The sequence below is a fragment of the Mixophyes fleayi genome, chromosome 3 (assembly GCF_038048845.1).
Source record: "Mixophyes fleayi isolate aMixFle1 chromosome 3, aMixFle1.hap1, whole genome shotgun sequence".
NCBI lineage: Eukaryota > Metazoa > Chordata > Amphibia > Anura > Limnodynastidae > Mixophyes > Mixophyes fleayi.
In genome coordinates this window covers 9,763,378-9,790,769 of record NC_134404.1, presented here as the reverse complement: position 1 = coordinate 9,790,769, position 27,392 = coordinate 9,763,378, and the positions used below count along the sequence as shown (strand labels likewise).

The 27,392-nt window shown below is 45.1% G+C and overlaps 1 protein-coding gene across 6 annotated transcripts in view; it reads right to left on the bottom strand.

The window, feature by feature from the left end:
* Nucleotides 1–27,392, bottom strand: part of DTNB (dystrobrevin beta) — a 145,820-nt gene that overhangs the window by 41,455 nt on the left and 76,973 nt on the right. For 4 of the 6 annotated variants that reach the window (XM_075201085.1, XM_075201086.1, XM_075201087.1 and 1 more), the window contains exon 9: nt 24,714–24,838. The exons of the other annotated variants lie outside the window; for them this stretch is intronic. In XM_075201085.1, the coding sequence (XP_075057186.1) occupies nt 24,714–24,838 (125 nt within the window). The remainder of the gene's footprint in view (nt 1–24,713; nt 24,839–27,392) is intronic. 6 annotated transcript variants of the gene reach the window in all.

Sequence of the window (27,392 nt, the reverse complement as noted above, 5' to 3'; positions counted from 1 at the left end):
TGACACATGAGGAGAGAGGACACTAATGTGACACATGAGGAGGAGAGAGGACACTAATGTGACGCATGAGGAGGAGAGAGGACACTAATGAGCCACACAAGGAGGAGAAGGGACACTAATGAATGTGACACACCAGGAGAGAGGACACTAATGTGACACACAAGGAAGAGAGAGGACACTAATGTGACACACGAGGAGAGAGGACACTAATGTGACACATGAGGAGGAGAGAGGACACTAATGTGACGCATGAGGAGGAGAGAGGACACTAATGTGCTGCACGGCGAGGAGAGAGGACACTAATGTGACGCATGAGGAGGAGAGAGGACACTAATGTGACACACGAGGAGAGAGGACACTAATGTGACACACGAGGAGAGAGGACACTAATGTGACGCATGAGGAGGAGAGAGGACACTAATGTGACACATGAGGAGGAGAGAGCACACTAATGTGACACATGAGGAGAAGGGACACTAATGAATGTGACACACGAGGAGGAGAGAGGACACTAATGTGACACATGAGGAGGAGAGAGGACATTAATGTGACACATGAGGAGGAGAGAGCACACTAATGTGACACATGAGGAGAAGGGACACTAATGAATGTGACACACGAGGAGAGAGGACACTACTGTGACACATGAGGAGGAGAGAGGACACTAATGTGACACACGAGGAGAGAGGACACTAATGTGACACACGAGGAAGAGAGGGGACACTAATCAATGTGACACACGAGGAGAGAGGACACTAATGTGACGCATGAGGAGGAGAGAGGACACTAATGTGACACACGAGGAGAGAGGACACTAATGTGACGCATGAGGAGGAGAGAGGACACTAATGTGACACACGAGGAGAGAGAACACTAATGTGACACACGAGGAAGAGAGAGGACACTAATGTGACACACGAGGAAGAGAGGGGACACTAATCAATGTGACACACGAGGAGAGAGGACACTAATGTGCCACACAAGCAGGAGAGGGGACACTAATCAATGTAACACACAAGGAGAGGGGACACTAATCAATGTGACACAGGCTTAGAATGAACAGAAGCAGCTGCCAGTCATTGTATAACATGCAGTAGGGGGCTCAGAGCTGAGATCTTACCCCCGAGTTACTTTATATGACGTCCCACACATCTCACATCTCTATAGTCTGAGTATCACACAGACATTCAGTTCTCATCATGTCCTAAGGACCTGACATTACCCAACTATTAAACACCTGAGTCTATGTAACTGGAGGCACTTGGACAAATAACACAGTGCATCAGTGAAAGGGTTAATGACAAGCGATACACGATGAGAAACACAATACGCTGCCTACATTCATAGATCTGAGGATATACAGACACATAACACACATATAATCCGTTCACACATTACAGAAAGTTACCAACATGCAGGAGACAGACCTTGCAGAGACGCCTCTCGCCTGCTCTCTCGGACCAGCATCCTCATACACTCCACTAGGCTGTGTCTCTAAGGAAACGGCTGCTCATGTGACCAGGAATCTGGTACAGGAGCTTGGATGATGGATCTGTCAGAGGGAGGCAGGGGCAGTACTTACCCCGTACAGTCAGGTGAGGTGTAGTGTAATCTGCTGCGCGGTGATTGCAGACTGATCATAATAATCAGCAGCGATGCCCAGGGGGGATGTTCTACAGCCCAACCTCAAAGATCAGCGACTCGGACAGCTGCATCTACATCTAACACCTGTTCCATTCTGCGCTTTCGTGCAAAATGTTTAACTTCACACAATTGTTCACATTTTTGCAACCAAAATAAGGAGTGGTTATGTAATTTCCCCATAGAAAGCATAAGGGCGGCACAAAAAGTTTTCTTTAATTTATTGTGCACATTACTTTCATTTACAAGCAAAGAATTGTCAGACTTATACCCCTTTCTCCCCAAAATCCGAGTCAGACACAGTATAATGAACACGGTTTCAACCCGAGTCGCAACCCTTCACACCACACTTAGGTCTTGGGTATATCCCTGGTCGCCTGGACGTTAGTCCTCCACTCTTCTGGGCTTTTCACTAGATTTAGGAACATGGCTGCAGGGATTCTCTTCCACCCATCAGAGTATTAGTGAGGTTGGGCACTGATGTTGGGCGATGAGGCATGGGGTGCAGTCAGCATTCTAATCCATCCCAAAGGTGTACGATGGGGTTAAGGTCATGGCTCTATGTAGACCAGTCAGTTCTTCTACACCGAACACTGGGAAACCATTCTTTAATGGACCCCGTACATGGGGCATTGTCATGCTAGGACAGGAATGGGCCTTCCCCAAACTGTAGCCACGAAGTTGGCAGCACACAACTCTGTAGAATATCATTGTATGTTTCAGCATTAAGATTTCTCTTCACTGGGACTAAGGGGCCCAGGTCAAACCATGAATATCAGCCCCAGATCATTATTGCTCCTGTACCAAACCTTACAGCTGGCAGAACACCTTCAGGTAGGAAGCATTCTCCTGGCATCTGTCAAACCCAGATTCATCCGTCAGATTGCCAGATGGTGACACATGATTCATCACTCTAAGGAGCGCGTTCCTACATCCAGAATCCAATGGCGGTGTGCTTCACGCCACTCCCGTCGGTTGCCATTGCACTTGGTGATCTGAGGATTGTGTTTGGCTGCTCAGCCATGGAAACCCAATCCATGAAGCTCCCTACAAAACAGTTCTTGTGCTGACGTTGCTTCCAGAGCCTGGTTAGAGCTCTGTAGTGAGTGTTGCGACCGAAGACAGATGTTTTTTTACCCGCTTCAGCCCTCAGTGGTCCTGCTCTGTGACCTCGTGTGACCTAACGCTTGGTGGCTGAGTGGTTGATGCTCCTAGATGCTTCCACGTCACAATAACAACATGTACAGATGACCTGAGCAGCTCTAGCAGGACAGAGATGTGATGAACTGGCGTGTTGTAAAGGTGGCATCTTACGCTGAAAGTCACTGAGCTCCTCCGTACACCCCGTTCTACCCCTAATGTCTGACTATGGAGACCACATGGCTGTATGCTGGATTTTATGTACACTAATTAGGAGAGGTGTCCACATACTTTTGGTGATGTAGTATATATATATAATTTCCTGACTATGTCCGCATGCTTGACCTGGGGCCTAGTGCTTGTATGGGGATATGTTCCGCAAAAATATCAGTGAAAAGAACTCGCGGCTGCTGCTACCGGACTGTGGATCTGTTCTACACTCTTACCTGCACCTAGCACAGTGTTCGTAAATGTCCACAATATGGTACAAAGCAGAATATATAATTATACACAATTATCCTAATAGCTTTTTGCTTCTAAACGGAGAGCACCATATCACCACAAATAAGGAGACCTCCCGGTAAATACAGGAAAAATTAATCTATTACAGTATATTTAGTCTAGGAATGTATTCAGTAATATTATGCAGAACTATGATTGAAAGGAAGTCAATGTCAGACAGCACCATAACATGGAATCCATCAGCAGATAGAGAGCCTCACATTATCCTACTATCTCAGACATAGCCTCGGCCCCTGGACGTAGAGAGAGAGCAGAGACAGCACAGCAGCCATTACTGATCCTGGCATACAGCAGCCATTACTGATCTGGCACACAGCAGCCATTACTGATCCTGGCATACAGCAGCCATTACTGATCCTGGCATACAGCAGCCATTACTGATACTGGCATACAGAAGTCTTACTCCTGTCACATTCTGAGTTATGAAGCCACAGGGAAGACATGCTGTATATAGTGTATAAAACACACACAACGCTGTGTAATACAGCAAATTAGGCAGTATGTGTGTGATGTGCTATTAGGCAGAGTCTTTATTCTCCATCCCACAACTATGAACCATGACCATACACCAGCATTTCCATATACAGAATGTAATCCTATATGTATAATGTGACTGTGACAGGATGGACCGCCTATGCCACCTCTGTTGTTGCTGGGGACTGACTGGGCTTGCCTTGCCACCGTCTCCTTTATCCCAAATGTGCTCTCTAACCACAGCAGGAGGGCCTTGCTGCCACCACTAAGCTCTTTCACCGTCACCTAGAACCCCTTCCTTCTGGGTAACTCTTGTTGCTAGTGTACCTCCTTGCTGGTACACCTGGGCTTGTACCCCTGACCTCTTCCTTTATATCAGGGTTACTGTGGATGGTCCCCCTGGCCTATCACAATCAGTCCCTGCCCCATTGGAGCTTACAATCTAAATCCCCTAACATACATACACACAAATCGAGAGACTAAGAGCAATTTAATAGTAGCCAATTAACCTACCAGTATGTTTTTGGAGTGTGGGAGGAAACCGGAGCACCCGGAGGAAAGCCACACAAACACGGGGAGAACATACAAACTCCTCACAGCAAAGGCCATGGTCAGGAACCAAATTCATGACCCCAGTGCTGTGCGGCAGAAGTGCTAACCACTGAGCCACCGAGCTGTCCATCATAGACCCGTCTCTCATCTCCACACTACACAGAACAAGGGAAACGTGTACATGTAAATCACGTATAACCCTTCACGCATCCCTCTGTTTGCAGCCTTCGTTTCCCTCACACTGGAGAACATTATTACCATCCCAGTGTTCAGAAAGCAGCAATATCTTATACAAGTGCACAGACATCACCAACCAAGACATAAGGGTGAGGAGGAACCAGTGAGCGGTGTGGGCTGAGCTGTGGGAGGATGAGCAGAATGAAACTGGTGAATGGAGAGGGTAAAGCAGGATGCTGGGCTAAGACGAGACAGGTCTAATGGGGAGAGGAGTCCTGTAGACAGGTGTTGGGCGGCTAGAAGACTACTTAGACATGAGGTTGCAGATGTTGGTTGATTGACAGAATTGAGGATTAGATGCTTCAATGCCAAACTTCCGCCAATAGTATGAAATAAAAAACCCTCATACGTGACACAGCGCCAGCTCCTAAGAGCTCATTTAGCTCTTACAGCAGTTCAGTCATATTTCTAACATTGGGATTTCCCGGTTTGAACTCAGGTCTTGAGATTAAGCCGAGGGAAATCCCCATCATCATCATTTATTTATATAGCGCCAGCAAATTCTGTAACGCTTTATAATTGGGGACAAACACAGTAATAAACAAACTGGTGGGACAATGGGAGTTAAGTCTACATATTGCATTTCAGTTCAGCCAGATTACAAAGGGAAAAAACAAACAAAAACAGAACAAAAGGGATTAGTATGTTATATGATCCAGTCACACAGCGGTGTTGGTCTGGGGATCTGAGGGTTGTTGTCTTGTGTTAGCTGTGTAAAGGGTGATAATATGGTAATCCAGTGAGATTAAGAAGGTGGTTGAGTAATATTATAAGCTTGTCTGAAGAGGTGGGTTTTCAGAGAATGCTTGAAGGTCTGTAGACCAGAAAAAAGTCTTGCTGTGCGAGGGAGGGAATTACATAGAGTGGGTGCAGCTCAAAAGAAGTCCTGTAACTGGGGATGGGAGCAGGTAATAAGAGTGGAAGAGAGAGGCAGATCTTGTGCAGCAGAGATGTCAAGTTGGGAGATATTTTGAGACAAGAGAGGAGATGTATGTTGGTACAGCTTTGTTGATGGCCTTGTAGGCTAGTAAAAGTATTTTATATTGGATTTGGTAGAAAACAGGCAACCAATGTAGAGACTGACAGAGTGGTTCAGCAGAGGAAGAACAATTTGCAAGGAAAATCAGTCAGGCCGCTGCGTGCAAAATAGATCATAGGGGCTTGAGTCTGTTTAGGAGAAGACCAGTAAAGAGGGAATTACAATAGTCAACGCAGGAGATGATGAGTGCATGAAGTTTTTGCAGTGTCTTGTGTAAGATATGTGCGCATTCTGGAATTTTTTTTAGATGTATGTAACATGATTTAGATATAGAGCATGTGGGGAACAAAGGATAGTTGTGAGTCAAGGATCACAACTAGGCAGCGAGCTTGTGGGGTGGGATTTAAGGTCATGTTGTCAACAGAATTAGAAATGTCAGGTATACTCTTGTTGGTGGGTGGGAATATTGTATTTGAAAGACAGCCAGTATCGCGAAACACAGATGGTGACAGATCAAGAGAGGATAGATAGATTTGTGTATCATCTGAGTAGAGATGAGACTGAAATCCAAAGGAGCTTATTAGTTTTCCAAGAGAAGTGGTGTAGATAGAGAACAGCAGAGGACCTAGGACTGAGCCTTGTGATAAAGGAAGCGGAGCAGAGGTGGATCCAGAGAAATTAACACTGAAAGAGCGATTAGATAAGTAGGATGAGAACCAGGATAGGACAGTGCCTTCAAGACCTAGGGATTGTAGCGTTTGTATGAGAAGAGAGTGGTCAACAGTGTCAAATGCAGCAGAGAGATCCAGGAGAAATAGAAGAGAGTAATGGCCTTCAGTTTTTGCTGTGATCAAATCATTGACAACCTTGGTCAGCGCAGTCTCTGTGGAGTGTTGTGAACAAAAGCCTGACTGAAGAGGATCCAACAGGTTGTCTGCGAAAAGGAAGCGTGTGAGGCGAGTGTAGTCAATTCTCTCTAGTAGCTAAGAGGTGGGTGGGAGCTGAGAGATGGGGCGGTAATTTACGAGAGAGTTTGGGTCAGAATTTAGTTTTTTTTTAGAATAAGAGTAATCACTGCGTTCTTGAATAGTGATGAAAAGATACCAGTAGAGAGCGAGAGATTACAGATTTTAGTTAGAGGGGGAATGAGCACAGGAGGACAAGGACCAATTTGTGAGGGAATGGGATCAAGAGGACAGGAGGTAGAGAAGGAAGATGAGAAGAGAGTAGAAACTTCCTCTTCATTTGTGGGATCAGATGAAGAGAGAGTGTCAGAGGCTGCTACAAAGGAATTGAGCCGATTGCTTGTCGAGGGAGATGATACCATTTCAAGTCTGATCTTATCAATCGTGTCCTTGAAGTAGGAGGCAAGATCCTGAGCAATGATCGCAGATGGAGGGTTCGGGGTGGGAGGATTGAGAAGAGATTGATTTAGGTGTGTTAAAAATGTGTTTGAGGTCAGAAACCTGAGCATAGATGAGAGATCACAAGTATATTATATATCTGGTTGAACCGCCGTAAAATCTTATAGGACCTAGTGCTGTCGCGAATGACAGATATGTGCAGGGAAGGGGATAATGATGCAGACATATCACACGCGCTGATGCAGTGCTATGAAAGACAAAGATGGCAAAGCTCTGTTTGTGGAAATGCCAACAAAAAATCCATTTGGTGGTAGCTTATGTAAAGACAGAAAGTAGCCCGTAAGACATGAGCTGTGCCCAGAGTGAGGTACCCAGCAAATCCCCCGCACTACTGGAGAATAATGGTCTCTGCACAGAGAACGGACCCTGCATAATGCTTGTTTCATGCATATGATAATAAGAGCAGCTGCTCACTGCTGGAGAGAGAAGGAAGTGTCATCATCTGCAGAGACCCTCTAAGCTGGGGCTGTGCTGCCCAATCACTGCAGGAGAGAGCCTGTGCCAGTCATCATCAGAGACCCCCATCATCTGCAGAGACCCTCTAAGCTGGGGCTGTGCTGCCCAATCACTGCTGGAGAGAGCCTGTGCCAGTCATCATCAGAGACCCCCATCATCTGCAGAGACCCTCTAAGCTGGGCTGTGCTGCCCAATCACTGCTGGAGAGAGCCTGTGCCAGTCATCAGAGAGAGAGAGACCCCCATCATCTGCAAGGACCCTCTAAGCTGGGGCTGTGCTGCCCAATCACTGCTGGAGAGAGCCTGTGCCAGTCATCAGAGAGAGAGAGACCCCCATCATCTGCAGAGACCCTCTAAGCTGGGCTGTGCTGCCCAATCACTGCAGGAGAGAGCCTGTGCCAGTCATCATCAGAGACCCCCATCATCTGCAGAGACCCTCTAAGCTGGGCTGTGCTGCCCAATCACTGCTGGAGAGAGCCTGTGCCAGTCATCAGAGAGAGAGAGACCCCCATCATCTGCAAGGACCCTCTAAGCTGGGGCTGTGCTGCCCAATCACTGCTGGAGAGAGCCTGTGCCAGTCATCAGAGAGAGAGAGACCCCCATCATCTGCAAGGACCCTCTAAGCTGGGGCTGTGCTGCCCAATCACTGCTGGAGAGAGCCTGTGCCAGTCATCATCAGAGACCCCCATCATCTGCAGAGACCCTCTAAGCTGGGGCTGTGCTGCCCAATCACTGAGAGTCATCAGAGAGAGAGAGACCCCCATCATCTGCAAGGACCCTCTAAGCTGGGCTGTGCTGCCCAATCACTGCTGGAGAGAGCCTGTGCCAGTCATCATCAGAGACCCCTATCATCTGCAGAGACCCTCTAAGCTGGGGCTGTGCTGCCCAATCACTGCTGGAGAAAGAAGGAAGTGTCATCATCTGCAGAGACCCTCTAAGCTGGGGCTGTGCTGCCCAATCACTGCTGGAGAGAGCCTGTGCCAGTCATCAGAGAGAGAGAGAGAGACCCCCATCATCTGCAAGGACCCTCTAAGCTGGGGCTGTGCTGCCCAATCACTGCTGGAGAGAGCCTGTGCCAGTCATCATCAGAGACCCCCATCATCTGCAGAGACCCTCTAAGCTGGGCTGTGCTGCCCAATCACTGCTGGAGAGAACCTGTGCCAGTCATCATCAGAGACCCCCATCATCTGCAGAGACCCTCTAAGCTGGGGCTGTGCTGCCCAATCACTGAGAGTCATCAGAGAGAGAGAGACCCCCATCATCTGCAAGGACCCTCTAAGCTGGGCTGTGCTGCCCAATCACTGCTGGAGAGAGCCTGTGCCAGTCATCATCAGAGACCCCTATCATCTGCAGAGACCCTCTAAGCTGGGGCTGTGCTGCCCAATCACTGCTGGAGAGAGAAGGAAGTGTCATCATCTGCAGAGACCCTCTAAGCTGGGGCTGTGCTGCCCAATCACTGCAGGAGAGAGCCTGTGCCAGTCATCATCAGAGACCCCCATCATCTGCAGAGACCCTCTAAGCTGGGCTGTGCTGCCCAATCACTGCTGGAGAGAGCCTGTGCCAGTCATCATCAGAGACCCCCATCATCTGCAGAGACCCTCTAAGCTGGGGCTGTGCTGCCCAATCACTGCTGGAGAGAGCCTGTGCCAGTCATCATCAGAGACCCCCATCATCTGCAGAGACCCTCTAAGCTGGGGCTGTGCTGCCCAATCACTGAGAGTCATCAGAGAGAGAGACCCCCATCATCTGCAGAGACCCTCTAAGCTGGGCTGTGCTGCCCAATCACTGCTGGAGAGAGCCTGTGCCAGTCATCAGAGAGAGAGAGACCCCCATCATCTGCTGAGACCCTCTAAGCTGGGGCTGTGCTGCCCAATCACTGCTGGAGAGAGCCTGGGCCAGTCATCAGAGAGAGACCCCCCATCATCTGCAGAGACCCTCTAAGCTGAGACCAGAGTATCAAGTTAAGCAGTTGTCAACTATTAACTAGCAAATAAAGGTACATTGCCCTCATCACACTTACAGAGGTATCCGGCCACACTAAGTGACAAAAATCAACGCCTGTATATTGGACGATAACCATGAGATGTCTCTCCTGGATCAGGAGACAGAGCACTGCCCAGTATAACCTGGAATACTGGCTCCGTCTTCTGAATGAACTGCTGGGCAGCGCAGAATGCTTTTATATATCTTATGGTACTTTAAACAAATAAAAAAAATAAGAACAATCTGCAGACAAATAATGAATTCTAAGTTTGAAAATGTACTTTAGGACCCTACAGTTTCACAATAAAACTTCTGTCTGTAACGGAGTGCCCTTTGTAACACAGACATAGCTTAACAAATCACCCAGCGGGCACTACACAGTGAACAATAATGGTCCATTTGATAAATATATTAAGTGAAAGGAAAGAACTCATATCACTAATTACATCATTTGTCTCCAGTTACAGCTCCGCTCATTACTGTCCTGAGATTTCATACAGCAAGTTACAGTGACGAACAAACAATTCTATCTATGCTGAATCACATCCACAATAAGTATCACTCTCTGTTGTATCCATTACACAAACTGTAATCATTCCAAGAATGAGAAATAATGGCCGACTTCTGCCAAATACTTGTCACATTGTATCACCGTCCGCTTCTCAGACGTTACCTCAAACTATACAACTGTGTGACAGCGGTGATACATTAAACCAGCATATAATATACACATTATACCCAGATACACATTATACCCAGATACACATTATACCCAGCATATAATATACACATTATACCCAGATACACATTATACCCATCACACAATATACCCAGCATATAATATACACATTATACCCAGATACACATTATACCCAGCATATAATATACACATTATACCCAGATACACATTATACCCATCACACAATATACCCAGCATATAATATACACATTATACCCAGATACACAATATACCCAGCATATAATATACACATTATACCCAGATACACAATATACCCAGCATATAATATACACATTATACCCAGATACACATTATACCCAGCACACAATATACCCAGCATATAATATACACATTATACCCAGATACACATTATACCCAGCACACAATATACCCAGCATATAATATACACATTATACCCAGATACACATTATACCCAGCACACAATATACCCAACATATAATATACACATTATACCCAGATACACATTATACCCATCACACAATATACCCAGCATATAATATACACATTATACCCAGATACACATTATACCCATCACACAATATACCCAGCATATAATATACACATTATACCCAGATACACATTATACCCATCACACAATATACCCAGCATATAATATACACATTATACCCAGATACACATTATACCCATCACACAATATACCCAGCATATAATATACACATTATACCCAGATACACATTATACCCATCACACAATATACCCAGCATATAATATACACATTATACCCAGCACACAATATACCCAGCATATAATATAGACATTATACTCAGATACACATTATACCCAGCACACAATATACACATTATACCCAGCACACAATATACCCAGCATATAATATACACATTATACTCAGATACACATTATACCCAGCACACAATATACCCAGCATATAATATAGACATTATACTCAGATACACATTATACCCAGCACACAATATACACATTATACCCAGCACACAATATACCCAGCATATAATATACACATTATACTCAGATACACAATATACCCAGCATATAATATACACATTATACCCAGCACACAATATACCCAGCATATAATATACACATTATACCCAGATACACATTATACCCAGCACACAATATACCCAGCATATAATATAGACATTATACTCAGATACACATTATACCCAGCACACAATATACACATTATACCCAGCACACAATATACCCAGCATATAATATACACATTATACTCAGATACACAATATACCCAGCATATAATATACACATTATACCCAGCACACAATATACCCAGCATATAATATACACATTATACTCCGATACACATTATACCCAGCACACACTATACACATTATACCCAGCACACACTATACACATTATACCCAGCACACAATATACACACTATACATTATACATGGTCACACCAGCATACACTATACATTATACATGGTCACACCAGCATACACTATACACTATACATGGTCACACCCATCTAGCTACAGACGCTAGTAAGTCACCTGCACACGGCTCCTACGTTCCTCTCCATTACACCGGTAAGATCTGTACACCGGGGCTCCCAGAAGGAAATCAGGTTGGAAATCGCTGTAACCTTTATCAGAGCTGTCAGTGTCGTCTCTTCCCCACATTACGTTCTCTCCTTCACGGTCATTAACACAAGTCTGAGAGACATCTAATGTCAAAGTCTACCTGCTCAGGTAATATTTTACAGACTTGTACACTCCTTACATTATAACGATACCTGTTCTGTAATAAGGACAGCGCCACTCTACTCATTACAGTGCGGGGGACTTACCCGGCTGGTTACACAGTGTCTCATACAGGCTCAGCCAACGCCACGGGCTGGTTACAGAATAACTAAACTATTCCCGTTACAGCTCGGACAGGAGTGTCTGTAATACAGTCTATTCTGACGGGATCACTGATCCCTACACTGAAATACTTACAGAGCATTTATCACTTGTCACTCTGTGATCACACACTGTCCAGACATCCTATGTGCACAGCAACAGAGGGACGAGGTCCGTGTCCTCACATACATACATACATCATACATGTGTGATGGGCTACAGAGGATCTAAGCTGTGACTGATAGGTCCCGGCACACAGGAGATAAGTAAGGAGCACTAGACGTTACTAGAAGGAGCTACGTGACTATATAAAGGATACCTTCCCCAGCTTACTGCTTTTATATATATATTAAAATATTAACCAGGCAGTACCTTACGTGTTACAATAGGAGCAATAAATAAAATCCACGCATATTGGGGAGAACTGAATTGGCCACGAGGTCACGCAATGCGTCTCAGAATAGTCCACGAAGAAACGCGGAGTTCGAGGTTTTATAAAATCTCTGCTCATTTTTCCTTGCATCCCATGGAGGGAAATTAAGCGGAGATTTCTGTACGGTATTAGCCGGCAACGAGCGCAGCTGGACATTGAGGCACCGCGCAGCTAACTTGAACCTGCGCCGTTAAATCTTACACATAATGGTATATAAGACACAGGTTGAAAAATACAACACAGTAAGCACCATGAAGCTAATAGCACAGGACGACCTTCTCTGTCACTCACTGACTTTAAAGATAATAAAGCACTGATTAAACAATACTCACAGCTCCTCTGCTTCATTCCTCTGCTCTCAGGCAGAGTTTACATAACCAGTGCCCCACGCTGCATCCTGTCATACAGTCCTCTCACATGACACACACGTGACAGCTTTCTGTTCTCTCATTGCAAAATATAAAACTAAACAAAAAACTACATATATCAAAACATTATTTAATGTAGATCCCCAATTACCCACATATAACTTACAGGAGACCAGAAGGGGGTAACATCCTTGGCGTTTCATGCCCATATAACGGACAATCTGAGGGTTTGTATACAGGCCAAAGAACTGTCAGGTCACTTCTCATATAATTACAGCTGATAGTACAAGATATATTATTGTCATAATTAAGGTTGTACCCAATCCACTAGTTCAGGCTGAGCACTGAAACATCAGAGATGAATCCGAATCTTGTTGAAAGCATCCATGCCTGACCACAGGACACATACACGTATGTCACAGGATCATACCTAAAGGTAACCGGTCTTACGAGAAGTGTTATTGGATTATAATACTAATATTGCGTCCATTAGTGTGTGTATCCTGCGTGAATTCTCTCTGCGCATGCGTCAGAACGGGACTTACGCCAATAAACGCAAATGCTCGCTATTCATGTCTGGACACAGGTGACACTTGCAATTACTTACGAATCAAAGGGCGGAACAGGGGGTAGGAAGGTGGTGATGAACATAGGCGGTATACAGTACGCGCGTCCTGAGGGCGGTCCGATGGAGATTCGGACAATTCAAGTCCAGGGTTTCTCGTGAGTACGTGTCTTTCAGCCGTATCATCTGAACCAGCTGCAGGGCAGGTGTCAGTGCTGACTGATAGTGATGGGTGACACAGCAGAGCCTTTGTATAAATCCTACATGTATGCGTGCTTCTAGCTTCCACAGAACATGTGTGTACAAGGAGGATAGACTATAGCAATGCATTGTATGTACAGTGCTCATTAACATCATAATTTATGTGTTCAATATTTGTATCAATAATTATAGTATTATGTGTTGCTTATTTATTTGCTAAAATACTTTTGTTGCATACGTGTATCCTGCACTCTGTTCTCATGTTAACACACAGTAAGTAACGTTTAGGCAGAGTGTACTTTTACCAACATTATTATTAATTATTATTATTATTATTAATTTTTATTTATAGGGCGCCACAAGGTGTCCGTAGCGCCGTACAGGGACAAACGAGTTACAGTACACGGTGAGACAGCACAGTACAGTAAACAGTAAGCACAGTAAATCAGTAAGCTCAATGCACAGCTAGAGAGGGTGGGGGAGGGGGGAGGGAGGATCCGCAACCAACGGAGCCCAAGAAGGAGGGCGCGGAAGACAGGGAGACCCCCAGAGGGGACGGGGGGTGGAGGGTCCTCGAGGAGGAGGGCTAAGTAGCTGGAGAGCAGAGTTAGAAGTGGTGGAAACAGGAGGAGAGATGGCCCTGCTCAGAGGAGCGTACAATCTAACATTCAAATGGAAACGCATCTGGAGATCTGCGTGGACAATAATACCGGCAGAATTACGCTTCAGTTCTGTGCTATATTATAATCACAAGTTGGGTTCGGTAATAAATCAGAATCTAGATGTCTAAAATGCTTTAATTAATAAGTGAAACAAATTGGTTACAGTATTGGAGGATAAAACATGAGGACGTGAGCTGGGGAGAGAGGAGTTAGTACCTATATAGCTGGAAGCCCCTATGTGGAGGTCATAAAGCCCGCCCACTTGTGTCACATGACTACAAAGGAATGTACAATGTGAAGCACACCCAGTCCAGGGTCACTGGGCAGCTCTGTAGGGGATATCTGCCAACAGCACAGAATGTCCCACAAGAGACCATTTCTGGTGTCTGAAAGGGGCGTGGATTACCTGGAGAGACGCAGGCTGGGGGGCGTGGATTACCTGGAGAGACGCAGGCTGGGGGCGTGGATTACTTGGAGAGATGCAGACTGGGGGGCGTGGATTACCTGGAGAGATGCAGACTGGTGGGCGTGGATTACCTGGAGAGACGCAGACCGGGGGCGTGGATTACCTGGAGAGACGCAGACTGGTGGGCGTGGATTACCTGCAGAGACGCAGACCAGGGGCGTGGATTACCTGGAGAGAGGCAGACTGGGGGGGCGTGGATTACCTGGAGAGATGCAGACTGGGGGGCGTGGATTACCTGGAGAGAGGCAGACTGGGGGGCGTGGATTACCTGGAGAGAGGCAGACTGGGGGGCGTGGATTACCTGGAGAGATGCAGACTGGGGGGCGTGGATTACCTGGAGAGAGGCAGACTGGGGGCGTGGATTACCTGGAGAGATGCAGATTGGGGGCATGGATTACCTGGAAGACGCAGACTGGGGGGCGTGGATTACTTGGAGAGAGGCAGATTGGGGGCATGGATTACCTGGATAGATGCAGACTGGGGGGCGTGGATTACCTGGAGAAAGGCAGACTGGGGGCGTGGCCTAGAATATGGCAGAATATGCCTGAAGATTAATGTGCAAAATAAATTTATAGTTTTTATCAGAAGCTTGAAATATGGAGACATTTTCATTATCTACCAGTATACAGGAGAAGCGTTTACTGGAAAGAAGAGACATTCACAATACGCGGCCGCTGGAGGGGAGGCTGGAGGTTCTGCTGCACTGCGGCACAAACTGCTGGAGTCTCTACCTATAAATAGCATTCACACAACAAAACCAGATTCTCCTGATAGTTCAATTAACAATGCATGACACAATGACTGCTCCGCGGAATAAACACATGCAGTTTACTGACGGAGACTTTCTCTGATACAGTGAGACAGCGTTCTGTATAGGACAGATCCCAGACTAATCCCACAGGACACACACAGGATTCATCCGAATGGACTACGGAAACATGGCTGCCTGGTGGGGTATAAGATGTAATGTACCTGTCTGGTGACACAGGTGACTGACCCCAGACAGAGAGGTACCATAGTACTGTACTAAATAGAGAGGACAAGTGGAAAACATACGAGACATAGACGTGGAGGAGGTGCAGAGGGTGAGATGAAGGTATTAGCAGTGATACTGGCCATGAAATCTCAATCAATAACATATAGATTCTACGACAATGATCATTATATTGCTGCATAGGACAGAACAACAGATTGTGCGGTTGTGTAAAATAAATTGTTACAGCAGGTTTCCAAAGCAGCGCTGGTTAAATGGGTGATGGCAATATACACGTCTGAGCTATGTGTACATCTAGAAGTGTATGCCAGTCCACAGGGGGTGCCAGTCCACAGGGGGTGCCAGTCCACAGGGGGTGCCAGTCCACAAGTGTTGCCAAGCAGAAAGGGATGCTAGTCTGCAGGGTGTGCCAGTCCGCTGAGGATGTGGCACTGGAAACAACACAGCTCATCTGTGTTTCTATCACACAGATATCTGCCTGCTGGCACTGCCATCCGTTACCTCCTTATCACACAGATATCTATCTGCGGGCACTGCCATCCGTTACCTCCTTATCACACAGATATCTACCTGCTGGCACTGCCATCCGTGACCTCCTTATCACACAGATATCTACCTGCTGGCACTGCCATCCGTGACCTCCTTATCACACAGATATCTACCTGCTGGCACTGCCATCCGTGACCTCCTTATCACACAGATATCTACCTGCTGGCACTGCCATCCGTGACCTCCTTATCACACAGATATCTATCTGCGGGCACTGCCATCCGTGACCTCCTTATCACACAGATATCTACCTGCTGGCACTGCCATCCGTGACCTCCTTATCACACAGATATCTACCTGCTGACACTGCCATCCGTGACCTCCTTATCACACAGATATCTATCTGCTGGCACTGCCATCCGCGACCTCCTTATCACACAGATATCTACCTGCTGGCACTGCCATCCGTGACCTCCTTATCACACAGATATCTACCTGCTGGCACTGCCATCCGTGACCTCCTTATCACACAGATATCTACCTGCTGGCACTGCCATCCGCGACCTCCTTATCACACAGATATCTATCTGCTGGCACTGCCATCCGCGACCTCCTTATCACACAGATATCTACCTGCTGGCACTGCCATCCGTGACCTCCTTATCACACAGATATCTACCTGCTGGCACTGCCATCCGTGACCTCCTTATCACACAGATATCTACCTGCTGGCACTGCCATCCGCGACCTCCTTATCACACAGATATCTATCTGCGGGCACTGCCATCCGTGACCTCCTTATCACACAGATATCTACCTGCTGGCACTGCCATCCGTGACCTCCTTATCACACAGATATCTACCTGCTGGCACTGCCATCCGCGACCTCCTTATCACACAGATATCTATCTGCTGGCACTGCCATCCGTGACCTCCTTATCACACAGATATCTACCTGCTGGCACTGCCATCCGTGACCTCCTTATCACACAGATATCTACCTGCTGGCACTGCCATCCGCGACCTCCTTATCACACAGATATCTATCTGCTGGCACTGCCATCCGTGACCTCCTTATCACACAGATATCTATCTGCTGGCACTGCCATCCGTTACCTCCTTATCACACAGATATCTACCTGCGGGCACTGCCATCCGTTACCTCCTTATCACACAGATATCTATCTGCGGGCACTGCCATCCGTGACCTCCTTATCACACAGATATCTATCTGCGGGCACTGCCATCCGTGACCTCCTTATCACACAGATATCTATCTGCGGGCACTGCCATCCGTTACCTCCTTATCACACAGATATCTACCTGCGGGCACTGCCATCCGTGACCTCCTTATCACACAGATATCTATCTGCGGGCACTGCCATCCGCGACCTCCTTATCACACAGATATCTACCTGCTGGCACTGCCATCCGTGACCTCCTTATCACACAGATATCTACCTGCTGGCACTGCCATCCGTGACCTCCTTATCACACAGATATCTATCTGCTGGCACTGCCATCCGTGACCTCCTTATCACACAGATATCTACCTGCTAGCACTGCCATCCGTGACCTCCTTATCACACAGATATCTATCTGCGGGCACTGCCATCCGTGACCTCCTTATCACACAGATATCTATCTGCGGGCACTGCCATCCGTTACCTCCTTATCACACAGATATCTATCTGCGGGCACTGCCATCCGTGACCTCCTTATCACACAGATATCTATCTGCTGGCACTGCCATCCGTGACCTCCTTATCACACAGATATCTATCTGCTGGCACTGCCATCCGTGACCTCCTTATCACACAGATATCTACCTGTGGCACTGCCATCCGTTACCTCCTTATCACACAGATATCTATCTGCAGGCACTGCCATCCGTTACCTCCTTATCACACAGATATCTACCTGCTGGCACTGCCATCCGTGACCTCCTTATCACACAGATATCTACCTGCGGGCACTGCCATCCGTGACCTCCTTATCACACAGATATCTACCTGCTGGCACTGCCATCCGTGACCTCCTTATCACACAGATATCTACCTGCTGGCACTGCCATCCGTGACCTCCTTATCACACAGATATCTATCTGCGGGCACTGCCATCCGTGACCTCCTTATCATACAGATATCTATCTGCGGGCACTGCCATCCGTGACCTCCTTATCACACAGATATCTACCTGCTGGCACTGCCATCCGTGACCTCCTTATCACACAGATATCTATCTGCGGGCACTGCCATCCGTGACCTCCTTATCACACAGATATCTACCTGCTGGCACTGCCATCCGTGACCTCCTTATCACACAGATATCTATCTGCTGGCACTGCCATCCGTGACCTCCTTATCACACAGATATCTATCTGCAGGCACTGCCATCCGTGACCTCCTTATCACACAGATATCTACGTGCTGGCACTGCCATCCGTGACCTCCTTATCACGTTACTGGATGTCTGAGCACACAGCCAGCAGCTTCTACAGCACACGCTGATTATATGCTGAATCCTCACACCACATACGATATAACAGTTTCTGTGCTATATTACGTACAGATGGAGCACGCTGACCTTTATGTACTAACACTAAAACACAATATAATGGAGATATAACAGAAACCAATTGGAACAAGGACCCTGATCGCAGGAGCTTACAATCTAATAGGAAAATTAGCCTGAACACGGTGGGCTAGATTCATCAAGGCATTAATACTGAGCGCAACGCGCGTTTGTTTTATAATACACATACATTGGGCATACGTTTGTCCAACAAGGAGCGGAAGTGAAGATACGTGCGCTGATGTATACGTGTGTAGGTCTGCTCAGCTGTACTACACAGACACTGCAGGTACGTCCTATACATATGAGGAATATACATTCACAAACAAGCACACAGGAATAATACTAAAAAAAATCCATTAATGTCACCTGTTAATAATATAATAATATAAGCATTAAGGAAAAAACAGTTTACAAAAAGATTTTTTTTAAAAAAAACAAAAACATAAATTTACATTTTTACAGTTGTTCCTGGTTGCAAACACATGTTATAGCATGCATGCGTGACTGTCATCACTACTGATCAGGGCTTAGACTAGACCTGTAGCTGGTGCAAGAGATACGGCAGAGCTTGAGTCAGACGTGGCTGCGTGCGCTTGTGTTTGGCACGCCCTTATTCTGTACTGACTGTGGCAAAACGCCCCCTCCTCACCCTGTTTACTCCCCGAAATCGTTGGCTGTAGTAAGTGTCCTTTGTGTACAAAGATGAATTGAACATTGCTGTGTTTAGTGGTCCGGGGTTCTGGCCAAGCACAGAGATATTTTGTGTATAATACACTCAACATCGTAGGATACGTGTCTGTGAGGTATATCACACATCAGTGAGGAGTGTAGCTGCAGTAGTCATCACAGATCGGAGAGGAATCAGACAGAGGACGGTGGTACAGTATATATGATAATATGATGCATTAATTTGTAGCTGACTCGTATGTGTTAAATACAACTGAAGATTTGAGACTGAATACGGAGAGTGAACAACGGGCCAGAATTGAGAACAGGAGCAGAGAACACAGAAGGACTAATAGGATAATGAGGAATCAGTATGAATTATAGTCTATCCCTGGACCCCGTCCACAGGAAAGTGGCTGTCTGGTGACTACGTCACCTCGATGCGGTGGGATTCTGTGACTGGGATATGACCCACTTACTGTATTCAGTGTCCCGCTCATCTGTTCATACGCTGCTTATTGGCCAATCAGCTCCTATAAATGTTCACAGCACCACAGAGTATTAGAGGAGACTCTGGCGGGCTGGGGGTCCCCACGATTGAGCGACAGCCCAGTCACTCTAGTATGAAGGACTACACACTTCTGGTCACCCTGTGGTAGTGTAGGCCACAGCCCAGGCTATATGGAACTGATGCTGATTATGGATTTTAGAAGGGGACAAGCAGGTTTTAAAAAGAAAACAATATTAATACTAAAATATACACAAGTCATCATCATCAACACATTCTTGCTCCAGGCTTAGAGACACGCAGAAGACACGTCTGAAAATATACCAGAAACTGTAAATATGACGCAGTGCACTGTACTGTACTTGGAGGTCAACGCTCCTGATCCGCCTCTTGCCAAGGAAATCACTGTAATTACTGTACATACTAATTAATTGTCAATATAGTTATGATTTCAGTGCGCCAATGATTGTATATACGGGAGGCTCTTCCCGCCGCTGGCCCTTGAGCAGGTGACGTACAGCCGTCCGTGTACGACGCTCGCTACCCTCAAGTTGATCTCAGACGCTTTGCAGGACTCACCCTAAGCTCTGTTCATGGTGATGGCAGACCACAGCTTGATGGGGAACCGCAGACGTTTGATCACCCAGCAGTGGTCGCTGGGTATGAAGCCCCTTGTACAAGCTGCTAGTATGGTGGTCTCATGCCCAGCTCCGTCAGGTTCAGTTGCAGAGATTTGGGACATTGAGGTTCTGCAGAAATATAACAGGGGCTCTAGTCTACAGTGTCAGTCCTGGTGTGGTGGGAGAGAGGAGGAATTCCATTGGGAAGACAACTGAATCTTCATCATTTGTTGCCCTGTCCATTATCATCATCATCATCATCATCATCATCGTTTATTTGTAAGATTCCAGAAAACTCTGCAGCGCCGGACGGTCAGAATTACAGATCACACAATAATATGTGACCACTGGCTCCTGTGTCCTCTCTTCACCCGGGAAATAATGTAGCGAGTACTCACTGGTGCCTGTGTCATTCTTTGGTGTTTAAACCACCACAATAATTAGTGGAAATGTTTAAGCCTAAAAATATGCAAATTTCCCTGTAAGATAAAGGTGTTCAACGATATTTTCCTACATATCATAAATACATGACCGATGTTAAGCTCAACATTATTTTCATACAAAATTAAGGTTAAAATAAGCTTACCTTAGACTAAGGGATGTCATATCCACAGACACAGATATAAACAATGTATATATATATATATATATATATATATATATATATATATATATATATATGTACTCTGCTGATTAATGACTGTTCTATACCAAGCAGGGACCTTTATATCACAGCTGAGTGACATCACAAAGACTGGTTATGATGTCAGTTAGTCACATGGTCAGTCTGTTCTCTGGTTATGATGTCAGTCGGTAACATGATGATTGAGCTGTTAAATCTCAGCACTTTGCATTTTGATACTGAATGACAGGATGCTCCTTACAGGGGAACAGAGTTTATATTAGGCGTCTAGTTGTTGTGGTATTGGCCAAATGACTTGTAGCTCCACAATATTGATTTTCTAGGAGAACGCCGCTATTCACTGTCCTGGCTTAGAGATTAGACACCAATCCCAGAACAGACTTGTTTGACCTCTACATCCTGTACGCTTCATTCATAATGCTTACATATTACAGGCAAATCAGACAACCTGGGGATCAACCACCTCGAAACCCCTTCATTTATCCAGGAATTCATAGTATCAGACTAATGTCATCTATCAGGGCTCATAGGACAAAATAAGCTACTGTCCCCAAAATATGATATTAAATGACGGGTATGAGACCATGGGGTAAATGTATCATAGTGCGGGTTGTACAAGTCGCCGGAAATCGGTGAGATGACAGCTTAAATTTAAAGCGGCGCTGCCTTGTAAAGGGAAACTTACCTTTACAAGGCAGCGCCGCTTTAAATTTAAGGTGTTATCTCGCTGATTTCCGGCGACTTGTACAACCCGCACTATGATACATTTACCCCATGTGTGTCCCAGTCATCTGCCTCCTCCCACTTGCAGTCCTGATGCTGGGTAATGGAATGTCTGGTGGAGGGGGGGTGTAATCAGCAGCACGACTGACCTGTACGTTCACAATACAGAGAAAGCACAGCAATGGGAGCGTGTATAGGACCCTTCCACAGGAAGAATGTACCATCACAGAGGATGGGGGTGTAATCAGCAGCACGACTGACCTGTACGTTCACAATACAGAGAAAGCACAGCAATGGGAGCGTGTACAGGACCCTTCCACAGGAAGAATGTACCATCACAGAGGATGGGGGCGTAATCAGCAGCACGACTGACCTGTACGTTCACGCTACAGAGAAAGCACAGTAATGGGAGCGTGTACAGAACCCTTCCACAGGAAGAATGTACAATCACAGGAGGGGGGGGCAGGGCGGGGGTGCTTGATCATGATATTTACATCTATTTTGGTAAGATACTGGAGATGCTGCCATGGATTGGGTAATCGGTGCACTGGCTGAGGTATCTGATGTTATACTTGTACTTGCTGAAGCATTAGTTGGGGTTTAAATCTTCAAATTATTAACTTATCAATGAGTTGAATGTAACTGTCAAAATTTAAAAAATAATTAGTAGCTTAGAAGTTCTTCTAACACCCCCATAAGGGGGCTGCCCAGTGTCATTTTTGTTTCTATACAAATGTGATCTAAATCCATCCAGTGTAACGGTCAGAATAGGCTCCCGAGGTCAAAGTTCTGCCCAGCGTACGGGAGGTCCTACTGGACCACCACCCATTGGTTTCATCCCAATTGGTGAAGGGGTATCCAAATGCTCAACCAGACAGACAAACAAACAGACCAATAAATTTTATATGTAAGATATTTAGAGTGCTGTTTCTACGTAATATAATTACGAACGTTTCGCTAAGAGAATGAAGAAAATTTCCCTTAAAATACAGCAGTGTCCTGTCTACACACATTACACAGCATTTTATTGTACAAATGCAGCCTCTTATCTCAGATAGTTATCTGAGTAATCCAGCTGCTAAACCAGACAGTTCCTTGTTTCATTTCCATCAGCGCAGTCTCTCCCTGCGAGAATATAAAGCTACATAACGACACACGATAAGAGAAGGATCACTGTCCTCCCGGTTATAGAATGAATGACATTAAATAAAAGATAAATATTTAACAATTTTGAACAATATTTCTCTATTTTCACAGCAATGGTGCTGTCACAGCACAGAAAATTTGTCAGCAAATTTATAGTTATTGTTTTTAAACATGGATAAATATTCCTTATTCGAATAATTGTGAATTAATGTGTAAGCTATGACCTTTATAACACCCACAAGACAGATGGCTACAGCCTAGATGACCAACCAATAAAAACCTTCTAAGTCTCCTCATTCAGAGACCTCTTCTGCCAACCACGGACGGCGCCACGTTTGGAAATAAACATTATTTTCAACAACACATCTCTCCTTTCCTTCAACAAGAACCCTGTGAGCGATGAATCCTCTGGCAAAGCTTTAACCTAATTGGCCTTAAACGTGTGTGCGCTCCCTCTGCCAGCTCTCAGGCTCCCCTGGCTGGTTCCCTCATGTTTATTCATGTAGAGTAACAGCTGATAAATCATTCTGCTCCCTCTGATAGTTCCTCTGTTTCTCATGGTCATGATTGGAGTCTAATTAGGATTATCTGCTAATGTAGTTACAATCTATATCCTAATATCTAAAGTTACATTGGTCAAAATAGAATCCGGCAAATCCTGTTGTGTAAGCAAGCAAAGGATTAATGTATTTCAGTGAAGGGAAAGGACATACTTCAGGGGTTTGCTATGTGTCCCCTTACCCTGACTATATCCTGGGAGAAGCCCCATTATCACAGAATAACAACCCAGATAAGAGTTCCAAGGACCCTAAAAGACTGGCTGCAATATTTAGGTCAATCCAAATTCAGGTTATATTCCTTATCAGAAATATAATGGATCAAAGCAATATTGCCCTTAATACACGTTTGCATAGACCTCTGTATATATACATAACCCGATAGAGCAAATTAACAACATATACCTATAGAGACATGTGTCCATGACATATGGGGCCTATAGGGATGATGTATCGCAGGACTTTGTAACAGAGATAGGTTTGGTGGGGGGAGACGGTTTAGTCCATGTTAGACCAGTCCGGTGATTTTGTGGTGATTAACCCCTTCACGCCCACGTCACGGGCGTAGCACACGGCTGTATTCCTTCACTGATAAATTGGAATTTCCCTCTCAATACTGAAGGCACCACGTTGTGCTTAATGGGAGCCAAGAACGTGTCATAACAGAACTGCTTGGCACCGTTTGATTCTTCTGGATATAAATACACTGAAAGTCTGTTGTAAAATTCATTAATGCCCAACGGGACAGTTTATTTATTTATTTGGTTGAAGTCAGTGACTTGGCACAAATAGTGTGCAATGAGCATCTAAATGGTTTTCTGACAGCATCGGATGAAAATAATGAGTGTTTTTATCCCCTACAGTTCTAAGTTCTGCAAGGACCCTGCACAGCAGCCAGCTCTCAGTGCGCTACACAGAACACTACTCACCACACAGCACAGTGATAGGTGACAATGATATCACAGCGCCACCTATAGGAATACTCTGCAGAACAGACATCTGCTGACATCTAGGTTTATACATAATAAGGGTACAAATCCAGGAAAACATCTGTACTCACACGACATGAGATAGCTCAAGCGGTTTCTCGGGGTGCTCTGGGAATACGGGGCGATGCGGCTCTCTGCTGGGGACGCAGCCAAGAGATTTACTGATGGCGTGACTGAGCTTCTTAGCAGGAGACTTCTGTAGAGAGACAGACAGACAGGACATCATACAGGGGCTCCTGACAACACACTGTGTAAGGAGGGAGCAGAGGGGCAGGGAGGGGTCCATGGCTGAGATCAGATAACGTATGTAGCTATATAATAACATGTATGATAATGAGGGAAGCAGCATGTCTGGATCTGAGGTTCTCAGCCTGTGGTACAAGGACACTTTACATAGATTTAAGGGCCCTGATTCATTAAGGAAACAAAGGCAAAAAAATGAGCAAGTTTGTTCCTGGACAAACCATGTTACAATACAAGGGGTGAATATTAGTTTATTTTGCACATAAGTTAAACACTGGCTGTTTTTTCATCTAGTGCACAAATACGTGATAGCTTTATTAGTACACTGACATTTAAAGTTGCTCTAGGACCTGACCTACCCCAATTATAAATCTGTCCCCACATTTTAAATTTATATCCCCCTCCAAAGCAACATGGTTTTGCCCGGGTGCAAAATTATTCCATTTTATTTTTGCTTTACTTTCCTTAATGAATCAGACCCAAGGGATACAAAGTAGCAACAATCCTAACGAGTCATTTCAGAGCTGTAGTTTCACATTCTGATACTAACGTAACTTTCTGAATCAGCATTATGGGCCTGATTCATTAAGGAACTTAAATGAAGATGTTTCTTATTTAAGTCTCCTGGACAAAACCATGTTACAATACAAGGGGTGCAAATGAGTGTTCTGTTTTGCACATAAGTTAAATACTGGCTGTTTTTTCATGTAACACACAAACACTTGATAGCTTATTTGTACACTGAAATTTAACGTTGATATGTTTGTGCTACATGAAAAAACAGTCAGTATTTAACTTATGTGCAAAACAGAATACTAATTTGCACCCCTTGCATTGTAACATGGTTTTGTCCAGGAGACTGAAATAAGAATCCTCTTCATTTAAGATCCTTAATGAATCAGGCCCCTATGTTTTGCATGTAGTACCAGTAATGGCCTCTTGGGGCACTCTGATACACTGCTATAGTCATTCATAAAATCCAGGTGCCCATTGGAAATAAATTATAGTGTGCCACCCCCATCCCCATATGAATAACCTGCACCAGTGCCTATATATTATACTGCAGAGGTACAAGGTGGCGATCTGGGCTGGCTGGAACATGTAGTTCCACACAGTGAACTGATGGTAAATAAAAACACACCCACTCTCAAAGCATTTACAGAAATACCCCCCAGACCTCATTAACATTTTAATCAGCACCTAGATATAAAGAGATGACCGCAGCCGCTCCGTGATGAGCCGCTAGGACTGAATGGACCCAAGTGACGGAATATTCAGTGTGGATGGGGCGATGATACAACATACAGTGCTGTAATAGTCATGTGAGGATCACCGGAGTACATATATGAACGCTGTGTCATCTACATGTTACATGTGTTACAGATACGTCAGGTTATGTAGTAACGTTTTATCTGAGCACCTGATTTGTCAGCGCGTCAGTAATAGAGAAAAAACAAACCAAACATATAACTTTGTAATATACACATTTATTTCCATGTTTCAGATGTGTATCATTTATGAATATATCTTTAACTCATGTATTAATGTTCTGATATTTCCTACAGAATGAAACAATGACCCATTAATAAATAAAGATAAATGTTCTACTGCACGGTACAGGATAGAAGTGATCATACAGTATATTATATTACACAGAAGGAGACTGATGAAGGGGGCTCAGTGTGCACAACCGCAGAATGATTAGCCCCCCATTGCTGCATTTACTCCACAGTGCAAACTACCTAAAAACCGTGCACGGAACCACTTCAAAACAATGCTCATTGTGCAGGATAATGCACTGACCGTACAACATGTTACATCAGTGTGTACTGACCATACAACATGTTACATCAGTGTGTACTGACCGTACAACATGTTACATCAGTATGTACTGACCGTACAACATGTTACATCAGTATGTACTGACCATACAACATGTTACATCAGTGTGTACTGACCATACAACATGTTACATCAGTATGTACTGACCATACATGTTACATCAGTGTGTACTGACCATACAACATGTTACATCAGTGTGTACTGACCGTACAACATGTTACATCAGTGTGTACTGACCGTACAACATGTTACATCAGTGTGTACTGACCATACAACATGTTACATCAGTGTGTGCTGACCATACATGTTACATCAGTATGTACTGACCATACAACATGTTACATCAGTGTGTACTGACCATACAACATGTTACATCAGTGTGTACTGACCATACAACATGTTACATCAGTGTGTACTGACCATACAACATGTTACATCAGTGTGTACTGACCGTACAACATGTTACATCAGTGTGTACTGACCGTACAACATGTTACATCAGTGTGTACTGACCGTACAACATGTTACATCAGTGTGTACTGACCGTACAACATGTTACATCAGTGTGTACTGACCGTACAACATGTTACATCAGTGTGTACTGACCGTACAACATGTTACATCAGTGTGTACTGACCGTACAACATGTTACACCAGTGTGTACT